The sequence below is a fragment of the Pan troglodytes genome, chromosome 1 (assembly GCF_028858775.2).
Source record: "Pan troglodytes isolate AG18354 chromosome 1, NHGRI_mPanTro3-v2.0_pri, whole genome shotgun sequence".
Classification (NCBI taxonomy): Eukaryota; Metazoa; Chordata; class Mammalia; order Primates; family Hominidae; genus Pan; species Pan troglodytes.
In genome coordinates, this window is record NC_072398.2 from 106,859,531 (window position 1) to 106,871,941 (window position 12,411).

Sequence of the window (12,411 nt, forward strand, 5' to 3'; positions counted from 1 at the left end):
TATTGTTGCAAATAAGTTTGTGAGGTAATGCATATGTTGATAGTTTGATGTAGTCATTCCACAATGCATACATATTTCAAAATATGTTATATACCATAATATATGCAATTTTTGTCAGTTAAAAATAAATAATGAAAAATAATACAAAAAAGCAAGCAAACAAACGGAATAGTGTAGTTAGCTGCTGTTGAACTTTAGTAGCAGGGAAAGTCTAATGTTGGCTATTGCCATTGTTATATTAATTGGCCTAATAAGTAAAGTGGGAACCAGGGACTTAAAATTGCATATCATTGCTGGGCGTGGTGGCTCACACCTGTAATCCCAGCACTTTGGGAGGCTGAGGTCAGGAGGTCAAGATCAGCTTTGTCAACATGGTGAAACCCCATCTCTACTAAATCTACTAAGTATACAAAAAATTAGCCGGGTGTGGTGGCAGGTGCCTATAATCCCAGCTACTCGGGAGCCTAAGGCAGGAGAATTGCCTGAACCTGAGAGGCAGAGGTTGCAGTGAGCGGAGATCGCTCCACTGCACTCCAGCCTGGGCGGCAGAGCGAGACTCTGTCTCAAAAAAGAAAAAAAATTGCATATCATCCAGAACACAGAAGATCCAGTGAAACAATTTCTTCAGGTTTTTCTTTTGCTGAGGCATCACTCCAGTATCTCTTTGGGTAACAAAGACTCATTCGTGTAAAGAACTGTGTACCTGTGCCATCTTAAGTATTCAGAGTGACAAATGCTAAGCATGTGTGTGTTTATATGTGTTTGTGTTATAATCATCTGAAACAACCTTAACATAGAATTATTGCTTAAACTTTTTTTTAAAGGACTCTTTAAATGATATCTTATTCAGAAACCCAATGTGTACAACATACAAAAATGGAACTACCCTTGTTAAAGGGAGGTGGGTCCAGAGTTCCACTGGCTCGGCATCCCTTTTAACCCTTCCTTATGTTGATGTCAGATATTCAAGGAACATAGTTTGAAAAACTATACCATACCATCAGATCCCTTTCCAGCTTAATTCACAAAAATCTATTAATCTGTAAGATAGCAGAGCTCAGGAAGATAGCCATAATAGCAAAATAGCACACCGCTGTGTGGCAGGCTGATTTCTGATGCTGTCTCTTGTGTACTAGCCAATGAAAAGCCATTTTGGTTTAGGGAATTAGTTGGTGATTAGGCAGCCATGGATATCTGTAGAGTACTTTTCATTAGTCTGTTGTCTTATCTAATTTTTTCTTCTCTAACAGAATACTACAACACATCTTTGCAGGATTCTTTGCAAATTCTGCCATTCCTGGATCTCCACACCCTTTTTCCTGGTAAGTAACTAATTGTTTTCTATCTTACTCTATTGGAGTGACATCATTTTAGGTGCTGTCATTTCTGTGCAGTAGAGAAAAAGAGCTGCATAGGCCGGGTGCGGTGGCTCATGCCTCTAATCCCAGCACTTTGGGAGGCCGAGGCTGGCGGATCACGAGGTCAGGAGATCGAGGCCATCCTGGCTAACATGGTGAAACCCCGTCTCTACTAAAAATATAAAAAATTAGCCAGGCGTGGTGGCATGCTTCTGTAGTCCCAGCTACTTGGAGGCTGAGGCAGGAGAATCACTTGAACCCGGGAGGTGGAGGTTGCAGTGAGCCGAGATCGCGCCACTGTACTCCAGCTTGGGCGACAGAAAGAGACCCTGTCTCAAAAAAAAAAAAAAAAAAAAAAAAGAGCTGCATAGGTGAGTATGTAGATGTAACTGGAAGCTGCTACACTGCCATTATCTGCTAAGCCCAAACTTAATCAGAACTTTTTTTTTTATTATTATTCAGGCTCAGGAAGGCCGTCCTGGTCCCCCAGGATGTTTGGGTACTAGAAATGTCTTGATTCCTTTTATATTCAGGTCTGAGAATTGTATTGAGGTAGAGAATGAGATGGTCCCTGCCAGGCTTGGTATCTGATTTGTGGGTTTCCCCAGTAGACTACACAGGAATATTTTACTCCTTAAGAATTTCTGAAATTGAAAACATTATGCTGAACTTTATTTTTTTCAAAGTAAGAGGATTTGTCAGAAGAAACAATAGGCTGTAATTCAGTATCAGAGTGACACTTATGTATGATGGGATTAAAGATGGAATTTCTTCTTGTCTGAGAAATTATTTGCTGCTTCTAACTGTGGCCTAGAAGGTTTCTTTGCTCAAAGGAACCTCAGTCCTTTTAGGACCTCTGTCATCCAGTAGTCTGGACCTCTGCTGGTAGTGTACCAGCAGCTCTGAGGGAAAATAAAAAAAAACGGTGTTGCCAAGTCCCTTTTATAATTGCTCTAAGTTGTGATTCAGAGAGACTGCTATGGCTGCTTCTCTACTTGAAAGCTCCTCATTGTCCAGAACTGTGGGCGGCCTCTTATAATGAGGGATGTTTGCTGTAGATTTTGACCAGTCATGAAGGGAAAACTCTCCTTAAAAAGCAGCTCCATCTGTGTTTAATATCAGTGGGCACAGAAAACACAAAGTTTTGAAACCAACAGGCAATGAGTCACTCTTTTTGTTCTGGCGTGTCATGTGGTACTTCAGGTAGCTTCACATTTTATGTTCTAGTTAAGTAAAATTCCTAGAGAATGAGGTACTATCTCTGGATAGTCTGTTTGATCTTGAAAATGTACAGAATTCTTTGCCTCTTGATCCTGGAGGACTAGTGACTTTCCAGCTCTGAGAGAGAACAGGATCCCTCTGCCAATTTTTTTCTGTGGTGTAAGGCAGAGCCTGGTCACTCCATCTAATGCTGTCTATCTCATCTCACGTATAGGAGCGGGATGCTGCACTCCAACCCTGGGGACTATGCCTGGGGTCAGACAGGGCTTGATGCCATTGTAACCCAGGTGAGGAGCTGCCTTTTGAGGGTGTCTGTTCAGTGTGTCTCATGGTTCCACAGGCTTCCTGCTTTCCTTCTGCTACTTTCTGAAATGGCAGTTACTCTGCTTTCTCTTAATATTTTGAGCTTTGGGGTTTCCATTTTACTAAAGGGATGAATGATTTATGGGGTTAGCTCAGCATCCATGCACTTCCTAGGTCTGAGGGAATTTCTAGAAGATGGTTTCACCTCCATAGGAAGAAAAGACTTCTATAACAAATAGTATTTTGTATTTTTGTCTCTCTTGCTCAGTTCTATAAGGATTCTATTAACAAATATTCCACAAAAAAGGAGGGTTTCCTCACATGTTGAAGCAGGGATTTCTGCTAGATGGAGCAAAGTAGGGGAAGGAAGCAGAGAAAAAGGTATTCCCATGCCATGTATAATTGCTTCCACTTGTTTATGTTCATTTTAATTTGATTGGTTTTTCATTTCCGTTGTGGATTTCTGAGACTAGAAAGCATGTCCTTTATATTCAGTCGTCTTATAGGCAGTAATTTACCTATTTCTTGGCTCATGTTATGCTACTTTTCATACTCTCGCTTTTTTCTTCTTCCAGGAGATGAAGCTTTTGGACCAGTTACATTTTACTTTTTATTAAGCTATAGTTTTACTCGTGACATCACAACCCTTTTGCTGCCTCTGAAGTTGCTTTATGCCTAGAGGTGGGCCTTGCAATCATGGGTTTGTCTGTAGGCTTATACGAATTTCACTCTGAAATTGTAAAGCAATTATGAGTGTTCTGGCAGCAGGAAAGGGGAAACCCAAGCCTCTCAGAGCCTTGCAGAAGTAAGAGTAACTAACATACCTAATGTCTGCACTGTTTGTTCTCAGCTGGAGCAGTTCCCTCTCCAGGGATATTGAGATGTCTGCCACTTCGTCTTTTTCTTTCTCTTTTTTTGTAGCTTTTAGGACAACTGGAAAACACAGGCCCTCCCCCAGCTGACAAGGAAAAGATCACATCTCTTCCAACAGTGACAGTAACTCAGGAACAAGTTGGTAGGTTCATTTTTATACTTATTCTGTCATCTTCTGATCTCGGTTCAAAATCCTGGTATCTTGTGACAGGTGAAAAGTTTAAAAAGTGAACAAAATAAAAAGACAAAAAAATAAGAAAAAAAATCCCAATACCTTACTATATTAAGGACCTTTAAGTGAAGCTATAGCCCTCTAAAATTCCTATCTGGGTGCCAAATCTGGAAAGTTCCTACCCCTTTATTAGGTTAGTCAGTTGGTATTTCCTGAGCAATTATGTCTCTTTTAGGTGCCATTGGGAATAAAGAGGTACAAAGATAGATAAGACTTGATTGTAACAAGTTGAAGAAAAACTGATCAAATGATTAAAAACTGTGTTGGACACGTGATACTGACATTGGGGAAAGGAGAAGAAAAAAATAGGCTGGGAGTTTGTTTCAAATCTACTTTGTGTCAGGTACAGTTAGGTATCTTAGTCATAGATACTATTTTATTTGTAAGCACTGGAGGAATTTAGTGACAAGGGACAGCATTTTGGTCTGGGAGTTTCTGTTCCCATCAGTTCGGGTTTAGAGTTAGAGATTTTAAAGACAAGGTGGGCCATCTTAGGTCATTCTATTTAAGGAAAAGTATGAACTAATATACGTGGTGTGTGAGTCAGGTAAAGTGGTCTTTAGGGAAGATTAGTCTAGGGGCAGTGTGTGAAACATTGGAAGTGAGAGAGAGCAGAAACAGGGATTTTAGAGTCTGTTGCAGCAGTCCAGATGAGGTTCAGTTGATGGTGACAATACTAACAGAAAGGAAAGGATTCAGAAGATCATTTTGGAGAAAGGCTTTCCTCACTCATTGCATAATGGGATGAAGGAGGGGAAAGAGTCAAAGAGAATTCTGAGATTTCACAGCTTTGTAACTATAAACATGGTGCTGCCATCTTAAGGGACAGAGAAATAGTGAATGGACCCTGGTTTGGGTAAGGAGATGAGGTGATGTTTTACATTTTTTAATTTGTTGATTTTTGAGGTGCCACCTGAGAATCCAAGTGAAGAGGAGCTGGGGATTGCTGTGGAGCTGGTTTGAGGGAAAACTAAGTTGTAGCAAAGTATAGGATGTATTTGGAGGGTTAAGACCGTGGAATTTGGGATACTAGCTGGGAGGCTGTTGCAGCAGACTAGGCATGAGAAGTAAAAGAATTAGGGCTAAGGTGATAGGAATGGAGAGTAAGGAGTAAATCTATTAAGTAGTAGTACTGCTCCAAATGCCTTATCTGCTGTTGGTTCATGGAGCATATCCCAGCCACTAGGCGTATAGACTAGCTGACAGTATTAGCCAAATTTGGGAAACTCAGAACTTGCTGCTTGGAGCTCCCAGTATAGTTCATGACTGTTTCTTCTCAGAGAAGAGGGCTTTCTGTCTCTTGATTTGGTGACCTGAGCTAGACTTCGACTTTGCAGTTCTGCAGCACCACTTCTGGTATAGCTTTTCTGGTATAGCTTCTGGTATTTTCTTTTCTGGTATAGCTTTTATTAACAATTTTTTTTTTTTTGAGACAGAGTCTTGCTCTGTCATCCAGGCTGGAGTGCAGTGGCGCAATCTTGGCTCGCTGCAACCTCCGCCTCCCGGGTTCAAGCAATTCTCTGCCTCAGCCTCCTGAGTAGGTGGGTTTACAGGTGCTCACCATCACACCCAGCTAATCTTTGTATTTTTAGTAGAGACAGGGTTTTTACCATCTTGGCCAGGCTGGTCTTGAACTCCTGACCTCGTGATCCACCCGCCTTCACCCTCATTAACAGTTTTTACAGAGGACTTTAGGACAGCCACACTGAAATAGGATGCTTCATCCCATGCTGAAAAGAGCATGGTGAAAGTGGCAAGTGGCTTGAGACGCTGCACTGATAAGATTGCTGAGATGAATCCCTTGGCTATGGTGGACAGATTCATAGTGGCAACTGACTGCCAGAGGGCTGTCACACATTGGGAAGATGTTTTTCCTGTTTTACTGAGCAGATCATCTAAGCCCCAGTTTATTTCTTCCAACTCTTTACATCAAAAAATAGGCCTTATATAGTTCCTATATAGGCCTTTTTGGAGTAGGCCCCATTCATCATTCCTTCTTTTCATGTCTCTGTCTACTACCACCTTTACCCTCATTTTGAAATACAAGTCATGCCTCTTAGCTGCCTGCTACTTGGGTGTACATTTTCTTTTGTCTCTTGTGTCTTTTCTTTATGCATTCGTAGGGTTGGTAGAGACATTGGGTTAGTTTTTTCTTCTTTCCTTTTGCCTGTTTACTTTAAAAGGCATTTCCTTCTTCAACAGATATGGGTTTAGAGTGTCCAGTATGCAAAGAAGATTACACAGTTGAAGAGGAAGTCCGGCAGTTACCTTGCAATCACTTCTTTCACAGCAGTTGTATTGTGCCGTGGCTAGAACTGGTGAGTACAGCAAGTCATGGCTTCTTTGGGGGATGATTTAGAGTAAAGGTATAGTTAACAGTTCCTCGAGATCCAAGTAGATCAGATTTTATCCCATAAATCCCTGGCTTACTCTGATACTGTTATTTGTTTGGAACTTTTCTGACCAAGCGTTGCAAACTATGTTCTACAGGTCATTGTGTCCTGCCACCTGTTATTGTAAATAAAATTTTATTGGAACACAGCTATGTTCATTTGTTTATAGATTGTGGCTACTTTTGTGCTACGTCAGCAGAGTTGATTAGTTGTAACAGCTGTGGTGTGGCCTGCAAAGCCTAAAATATTTATTTTCTGTCCCTTATGTATTTGTTTTGAGACAGAGTCTCACTCTGTCACCCAGACTGGAGTGCAGTGGCATGATCTCAGCTCACTGAAACCTCTACCTCCTGGTTTCAAGTGATTCTTGTGTCTCAGTCTCCAGAGTAGCTAGGATTACAGGCGTGCACCACCATGCCCAGCCAATTTTTGTGTTTTTAGTAGAGACAGGGTTTCGCCATGCTGATCTCAAACTCCTGACCTCAAGTGATCCACCTGCCTCGGCCTCTCAAAGTATTGGGATCACAGGTGTGAGCCAGTGCACTCGGCCAATTTTCCTGTCCCTTTAAACAAAAAGTTTGCTGACCTCTGCTCTAGATCATATGGGAAGTAATGGGCAGTTACCCTCTTGTCATAGATCACTCACTGTTTCTGGTTCGTTCTGTTTGGTGGTATGTATTAGCTGCTATTAACTTGCTGGCCTAGAATTATTCCTGTCAGTTCTGCTTAAAGTTCTGTTTGGGAGATATCCTGGTATCACACCTTAGAGCCAGTGCATGCTCTATGAGGATGCATTCCCTATTGTTTTTCTGTTCCATGTCATAATTTTTGATGTGACAATTCTCAGGGTTATTTAAGTGTACAATACTCCCAGCTTCTCAGGCCAGGATCTTCACATAGACTAATATTTTTCTGTTTCAGCATGACACATGTCCTGTATGTAGGAAGAGCTTAAATGGTGAGGACTCTACTCGGCAAAGCCAGAGCAATGAGGCCTCTGCAAGCAACAGATTTAGCAATGACAGTCAGCTACATGACCGATGGACTTTCTGAAGCTAAAGACCACACCTGAATCAGGGCTGTGGTAATCATCTTACCATAGCTGTAAATTGTATGAAAACAAAAAATTAGTAGATGGATTTAGGAATCATGTAAGAAACTCAACACATAATATAAATGCAATGAATGTTTTTCTTCTTTAAATTTAAAGTTAGTATCTACAGATGGAGTTGTATCTACAACCAAATGCCTCTTATCCCTGAATTCAGAGTGATAATTTTATAAGTGTGAAACTTAATTATGTAGGGCTCCCCCCATCTGAATAGAATTAATTCCTTAAAGTCTAGTTAGGGTCCTGCTGTCTGTCATGTTGCCTTGTAACGGATGTTTCCACCTCCTTCTCCAACCTCTACCCCACCATTAGTGTATTTTACTATAAAAACAGTGGAACCACAGCCCTAAAGTCCTGCTGATATAAAGTCCTTTTGTCTTAATTGTATTTAAAAAAAAAAAAAAACTACTCTTGATCACATTAGCTATGAGGCGAGGTCAAATTCAGGTATCTAAGACTAATGATTTTGTTTTGTCTTGATCCCCAGAGAGCAAATCAAAGAAAAATTACAGCAAGAAGAGAAAAGTGGTTTATCATTGTGTGCTTTGGTTTTCTTATTTTAATTTTTTTTGTTTTTTTTTTTTGAGATGGAGTCTCGCTCTGTCGCCTAGGCTGGAGTGCAGTGGCATGATCTTGGCTCATTGCAAACTCTGCCTCCCGAGTTCAAGCGATTCTCCTGCCTCAGCCTCCGGAGTAGCTGGGACCACAGGCATTTGTTACCATGCCCAGCTAATTTTTTGTATATTTAGTAGAGATGGGGTTTCACCGTGTTAGCCAGGATGGTCTCAATCTCCTGACCTTGTGCTCCGCCTGCCTCAGCCTCCCAAAGTGCTGGGATTACAGGCGTGAGCCATTGCGCCTGGCCTCTTATTTTAATTTTTAAAGACTACTTCAGTTGATGCAGTTTCCCCAGAAACCTACATAACATATATTGGGAGCCTTATGTTGATAGGAATCTGATTCCCATTCCTTTTTGGGAATGAGTTGGGCAGCATACAGGCACAGAAAGACAGATGTTTGAGACCTTTGCTTCTGAGATTTTAAAAAATGATTACCGCTGGGCGCGGTGGCTCACGCCTGTAATCCCAGCACTTTGGGAGGCCGAGGCAGGCGGATCACAAGGTCAAGAGATCAAGACCAGCCTGACCAACATGGAGAAACCTTGTCTCTACTAAAAATATAAAATTAGCTGGGCGTGGTGGTGCATCCCTGTAATCCCAGCTACTCATGAGGCTGAGGTGGGAGAATCGCTTGAACCCAGGAGGTGGAGGTTGCGGTGAGCCGGATCATACCAATGCACTCCAGTCTGGGCAACAAGAGCGAAACTCCATCTCAAAAAAAAAAAAAAATCCCCAACTCACTGCTTTTTTTGTTTGTTTCTGTCGCCTAGGCTGGAGTGCAGTGGCACGATCTCAGCTCACCACAGCCTCGACCTCCCAGGCTCAAGTGATCCTCCCACCTCAGCCTACCAAGTGGCTGGGACTACAGGCGTGTGCCACCATGCCTGGGTAATTTTTGTATTTTTGTAGAGATAGGGTTTTGCTGTGTTGCCCAGGCTGGTCTCAAACTCCTGGGCTCAAGTGATCTGCCTGCCTCAACCTCTCAAAGTGCTCAACTCATTGTTTACTGTCTTTTTTCCTAGTAATCTTAAAATAATTTGCCTCACAGAAATAGAGACAGTAAGTGTCTGCAGCCAGTTCACTGTTTTTGGTAATTCATTGGTCTTCAGGAGTTAAGATTTTACATTGTCACATTTTAATTTTTAAGCCTATTTTTCATCTCTGAAACTTTCCTTTTCTGCTTGGTTCTGGCTATACTTGGACTCAAACTGATCAGTGTGATCATGTCCAAAACAGCTTGGCCTGGAAGAGGTAGGCCTTATTTTTTCAGCCTAGTAGTGTCCCATGCACATGCTCTTTGTAGCATTCAAGTGTTTAACATTGGATAAATTAAGAAGGTCAAGAATGTTGTTGAAACTTCAAGGTCTCAAAAGGAAATGATGGGGACATAGAACAACTGTTGGTGTACCAAAAAAAGGTACAGAGGGGCACCGTTTGTATTGTCACACAACAATGATCAGAATGATCAGTTTAGAATGATCAGAACAAAAACACCACTCTTTAATGGGTCTTTTTCTTGGCTAGAAGTCTTTCCTCAGTTTTTGTTGACTATCATACGCTGATTTGTGGGTGACAGAAGGGGGCTAGAGATAATGTTTCTCTGTACTTTGGTAGAGGATGAAGGAGTCAGAGAGGGAACAGAAAAAGTGAGAGAGTGGCCTGCTGAAATAATAGCCTGCCTCTAAAAGTTGTGACCAGAAAGTATGATTCATTTGGGCCCAGAGGGAATAAAATATGTTTTTTCATATACCTCCCATATTACACCTCTGTAGTGATTGTTTATTTGGGGAATGAGATCTACTTACTGTGCGTTGCCCCTGAAATGTAGCTTGAGAATACACACTGGTTTTGAATTGGGGAGGAGGATGGAAGGAAATTAGAGGTGTATTATGAATATTTGGCCACTACTTAGATGGAGGAAGGCTATGTTGAACTTGGGACACATTGCAGTTTTCAAGTACACAATATCAGTTGTCTCAGAAAAATCATGACAGCCTGGACATATTTGCTTGTCAGTGTCTGGAGATGCCAGGACAGGCAGTTGTAGTTTTACGTACAGATAGAGAACCAATGCCCTAGAGAACTAGAAAGGATCTGAGTAGCTTTAAAAAGGGTGGAAACAAAGTACTGGATAGGGGTCTGCCTTTTTATACACAGTATAGCAAACAGCATCAGACAAAGTTACATGAAGTTTTCTTCACTTTTTTTGCTCTGATGGATAGAGGATGTGAGACTCATTTTACTGTTTCCCAGACCTGTCCCACTTAATGGATCTGTTGTGTTTCTTCTTAAAATGGCAGGCACCTCAGATGTTCAGGTTAATTTATGTTGAGGAGTTAGGATTCTTCAGGGATTTATTATTATTATTTATTTATTTATTTTATTTATTTTTTTTTTGAGATGGAGGCTTGCTCTGTCGCCTAGGCTGGAGTGCAGTGGCGCAATCTCAGCTCACTGCAACCTCCACCTCCTGGGTTCCAGCGATTCTTCTGCCTTAGCCTCCCAAGCAGCTGGGATTACAGGCACCTGCCACCATGCCCAGCTAATTTTTTATATGTTTAGTAGAGACAAGGTTTTACCTTGTTGGCCAGGCTGGTCTTGAACTCTAGACCTCAGGTGATCTGCCAGTCGTGGCCTCCCAAAGTGCTGGGATTACAGACGGGAGCCACCATGCCCAGCCTGAGATTTATTATAAGGAATTGGTTCACACAATAATGGAGTTTGAGAAATCCCAAGATCTGCAGTGGGCCAGCTAGAGATCCAGGAGAGCTGATGGTGTAGTTCCAGTCTGAAGGCCAGCTTGGATACCCTAGAAGAGCTGATGTTTCTGTTCCAGTTCAGAGGCAGGAAAAGACTGAGGTCTTAGTTCAAGCAGTCAGGCAGGACTTCTCCCTTACTTGTTCTATTCAGACCTTCAACTGATTGGATGAGGGCCACTTACATTAGGGAGGGCCATGTGCTGTATTCAGTCTACTGACTGAAATGTTAGTCTCTTCCAAAAACACCCTCACAGACACACCCAGAATACTGTATGACCAAATATCTGGGCATCATGTGGCCTAGTCAAGTTGACACATAAGATTAACCATCACAACGAGGAAAAACAGAAATGATACATGTATACAGAGTGCTCCTCATCCCAATTAAGTTTCACCAAGTTAATAATGTGTCTCTATGAGAAGTGGTTCACCATGTTGGTCAGGCTGGTTTCAAACTCCTGACCTCAGGTGACCACCCGCCTCGGCCTCCCAAAGTGCTGGGATTACAGATGTGAGCTAGCACTCCCAGCCGACAGGTGCTTCTTAAATGTTTTCTTTGAGCAGGAATTGGTTCTCAAGTTAGAAGGAAAATTTGAGGGGAAGAACTTGTTTTTTCTCCAATCAGTCTCTGATTAAATAGTTATTAGGAAAAACTCCTTGCTTATGTCTTTGTATTGCACATTTTTATATATGTATATATGTGTAAATAGAGATATTTATATATTCACAGACAAACACGTGTATGCACATTTCACAATGGAGGAAGAAGGGATATGGTGTGCACTGAGGTAAAGTGAGCAGGGATACAGAAGAGAGCTGGAGCCTCACAGTCTGATTCTCTCATTGTACATAACCTTTAGGGTCTTTGTTTCCCTGAGTTCTCTGGTATGGGGCACTGTTGGCTTGGGCTGGTACCCTGTTATTCTCTGTGATGAAGGGATTCACTGGAGGTAAAAACCTAATCATTTCCAAAGGTTGAGAATAAATGACTTTGAGGAAAGGGTGTTCATTATCCGTTGCTTCTATATTATAATCAGTTGAACTACAATACGGTTATCTATTGATTTTTTTAAATTTTTCTGACAAATTATTGACACTAAATTGAATAATTCATGACCTGCATGCTTCAGCTTCTTTCTCCCTGGTTTCCAGGTGCTATTCCCTCAAGAAATGCAAATTAAATATGTCGGTCTTAATAAATCAGGAGGGAAGCATAGTCTGTGTCTGTTTTAAATGACAACAACAACAAAACAGCTTTGGGGTTTAAGAAGTGGAAGACACATTTTTATTTTTTTGAGACACAATCTCACTCTTTCGCCCAGGCTGGAGTGCAGTGGCGTGATCTCAGGTCACTGCAACCTCCCCCTCCTGGGTTCAAGCGATTCTCTTGCCTCAGCCTCCCAAGTAGCTGGGATTACAGGCATGTGCCACCATGCCCAGCTAATTTTTGTATTTTTAGTAGAGATGGGGTTTTGCCATGTTGCCCAGGCTGGTCTCGAACTCCTGACGTCAAGTGATCACCGACCTCGGCATCCCAAAGT

At 41.8% G+C, this 12,411-nt stretch overlaps 1 protein-coding gene across 4 annotated transcripts in view; it reads left to right on the top strand.

Annotated features, from left to right (window-relative positions):
• RNF115 (ring finger protein 115) overlaps positions 1–9,869 on the top strand; it is an 82,233-nt gene extending 72,364 nt beyond the window's left edge. For 2 of the 4 annotated variants that reach the window (XR_010158862.1, XR_010158869.1), the window contains 6 exons: positions 1,251–1,322; positions 2,794–2,866; positions 3,804–3,897; positions 6,190–6,305; positions 7,302–8,273; positions 8,622–9,869. Coding sequence is in view for 2 of the 4 variants with exons in the window: in XM_514416.8 (XP_514416.3) it covers positions 1,251–1,322; positions 2,794–2,866; positions 3,804–3,897; positions 6,190–6,305; positions 7,302–7,433 (487 nt within the window). In the remaining 2 variants the exon portion in view is untranslated. Of the gene's footprint in view, positions 1–1,250; positions 1,323–2,793; positions 2,867–3,803; positions 3,898–6,189; positions 6,306–7,301 lie in introns of all 4 variants that reach the window. The other 2 variants (XM_514416.8, XM_016942602.4) reach the window with 1 other exon arrangement.
• The last annotated feature ends 2,542 nt before the right edge of the window (positions 9,870–12,411 follow it).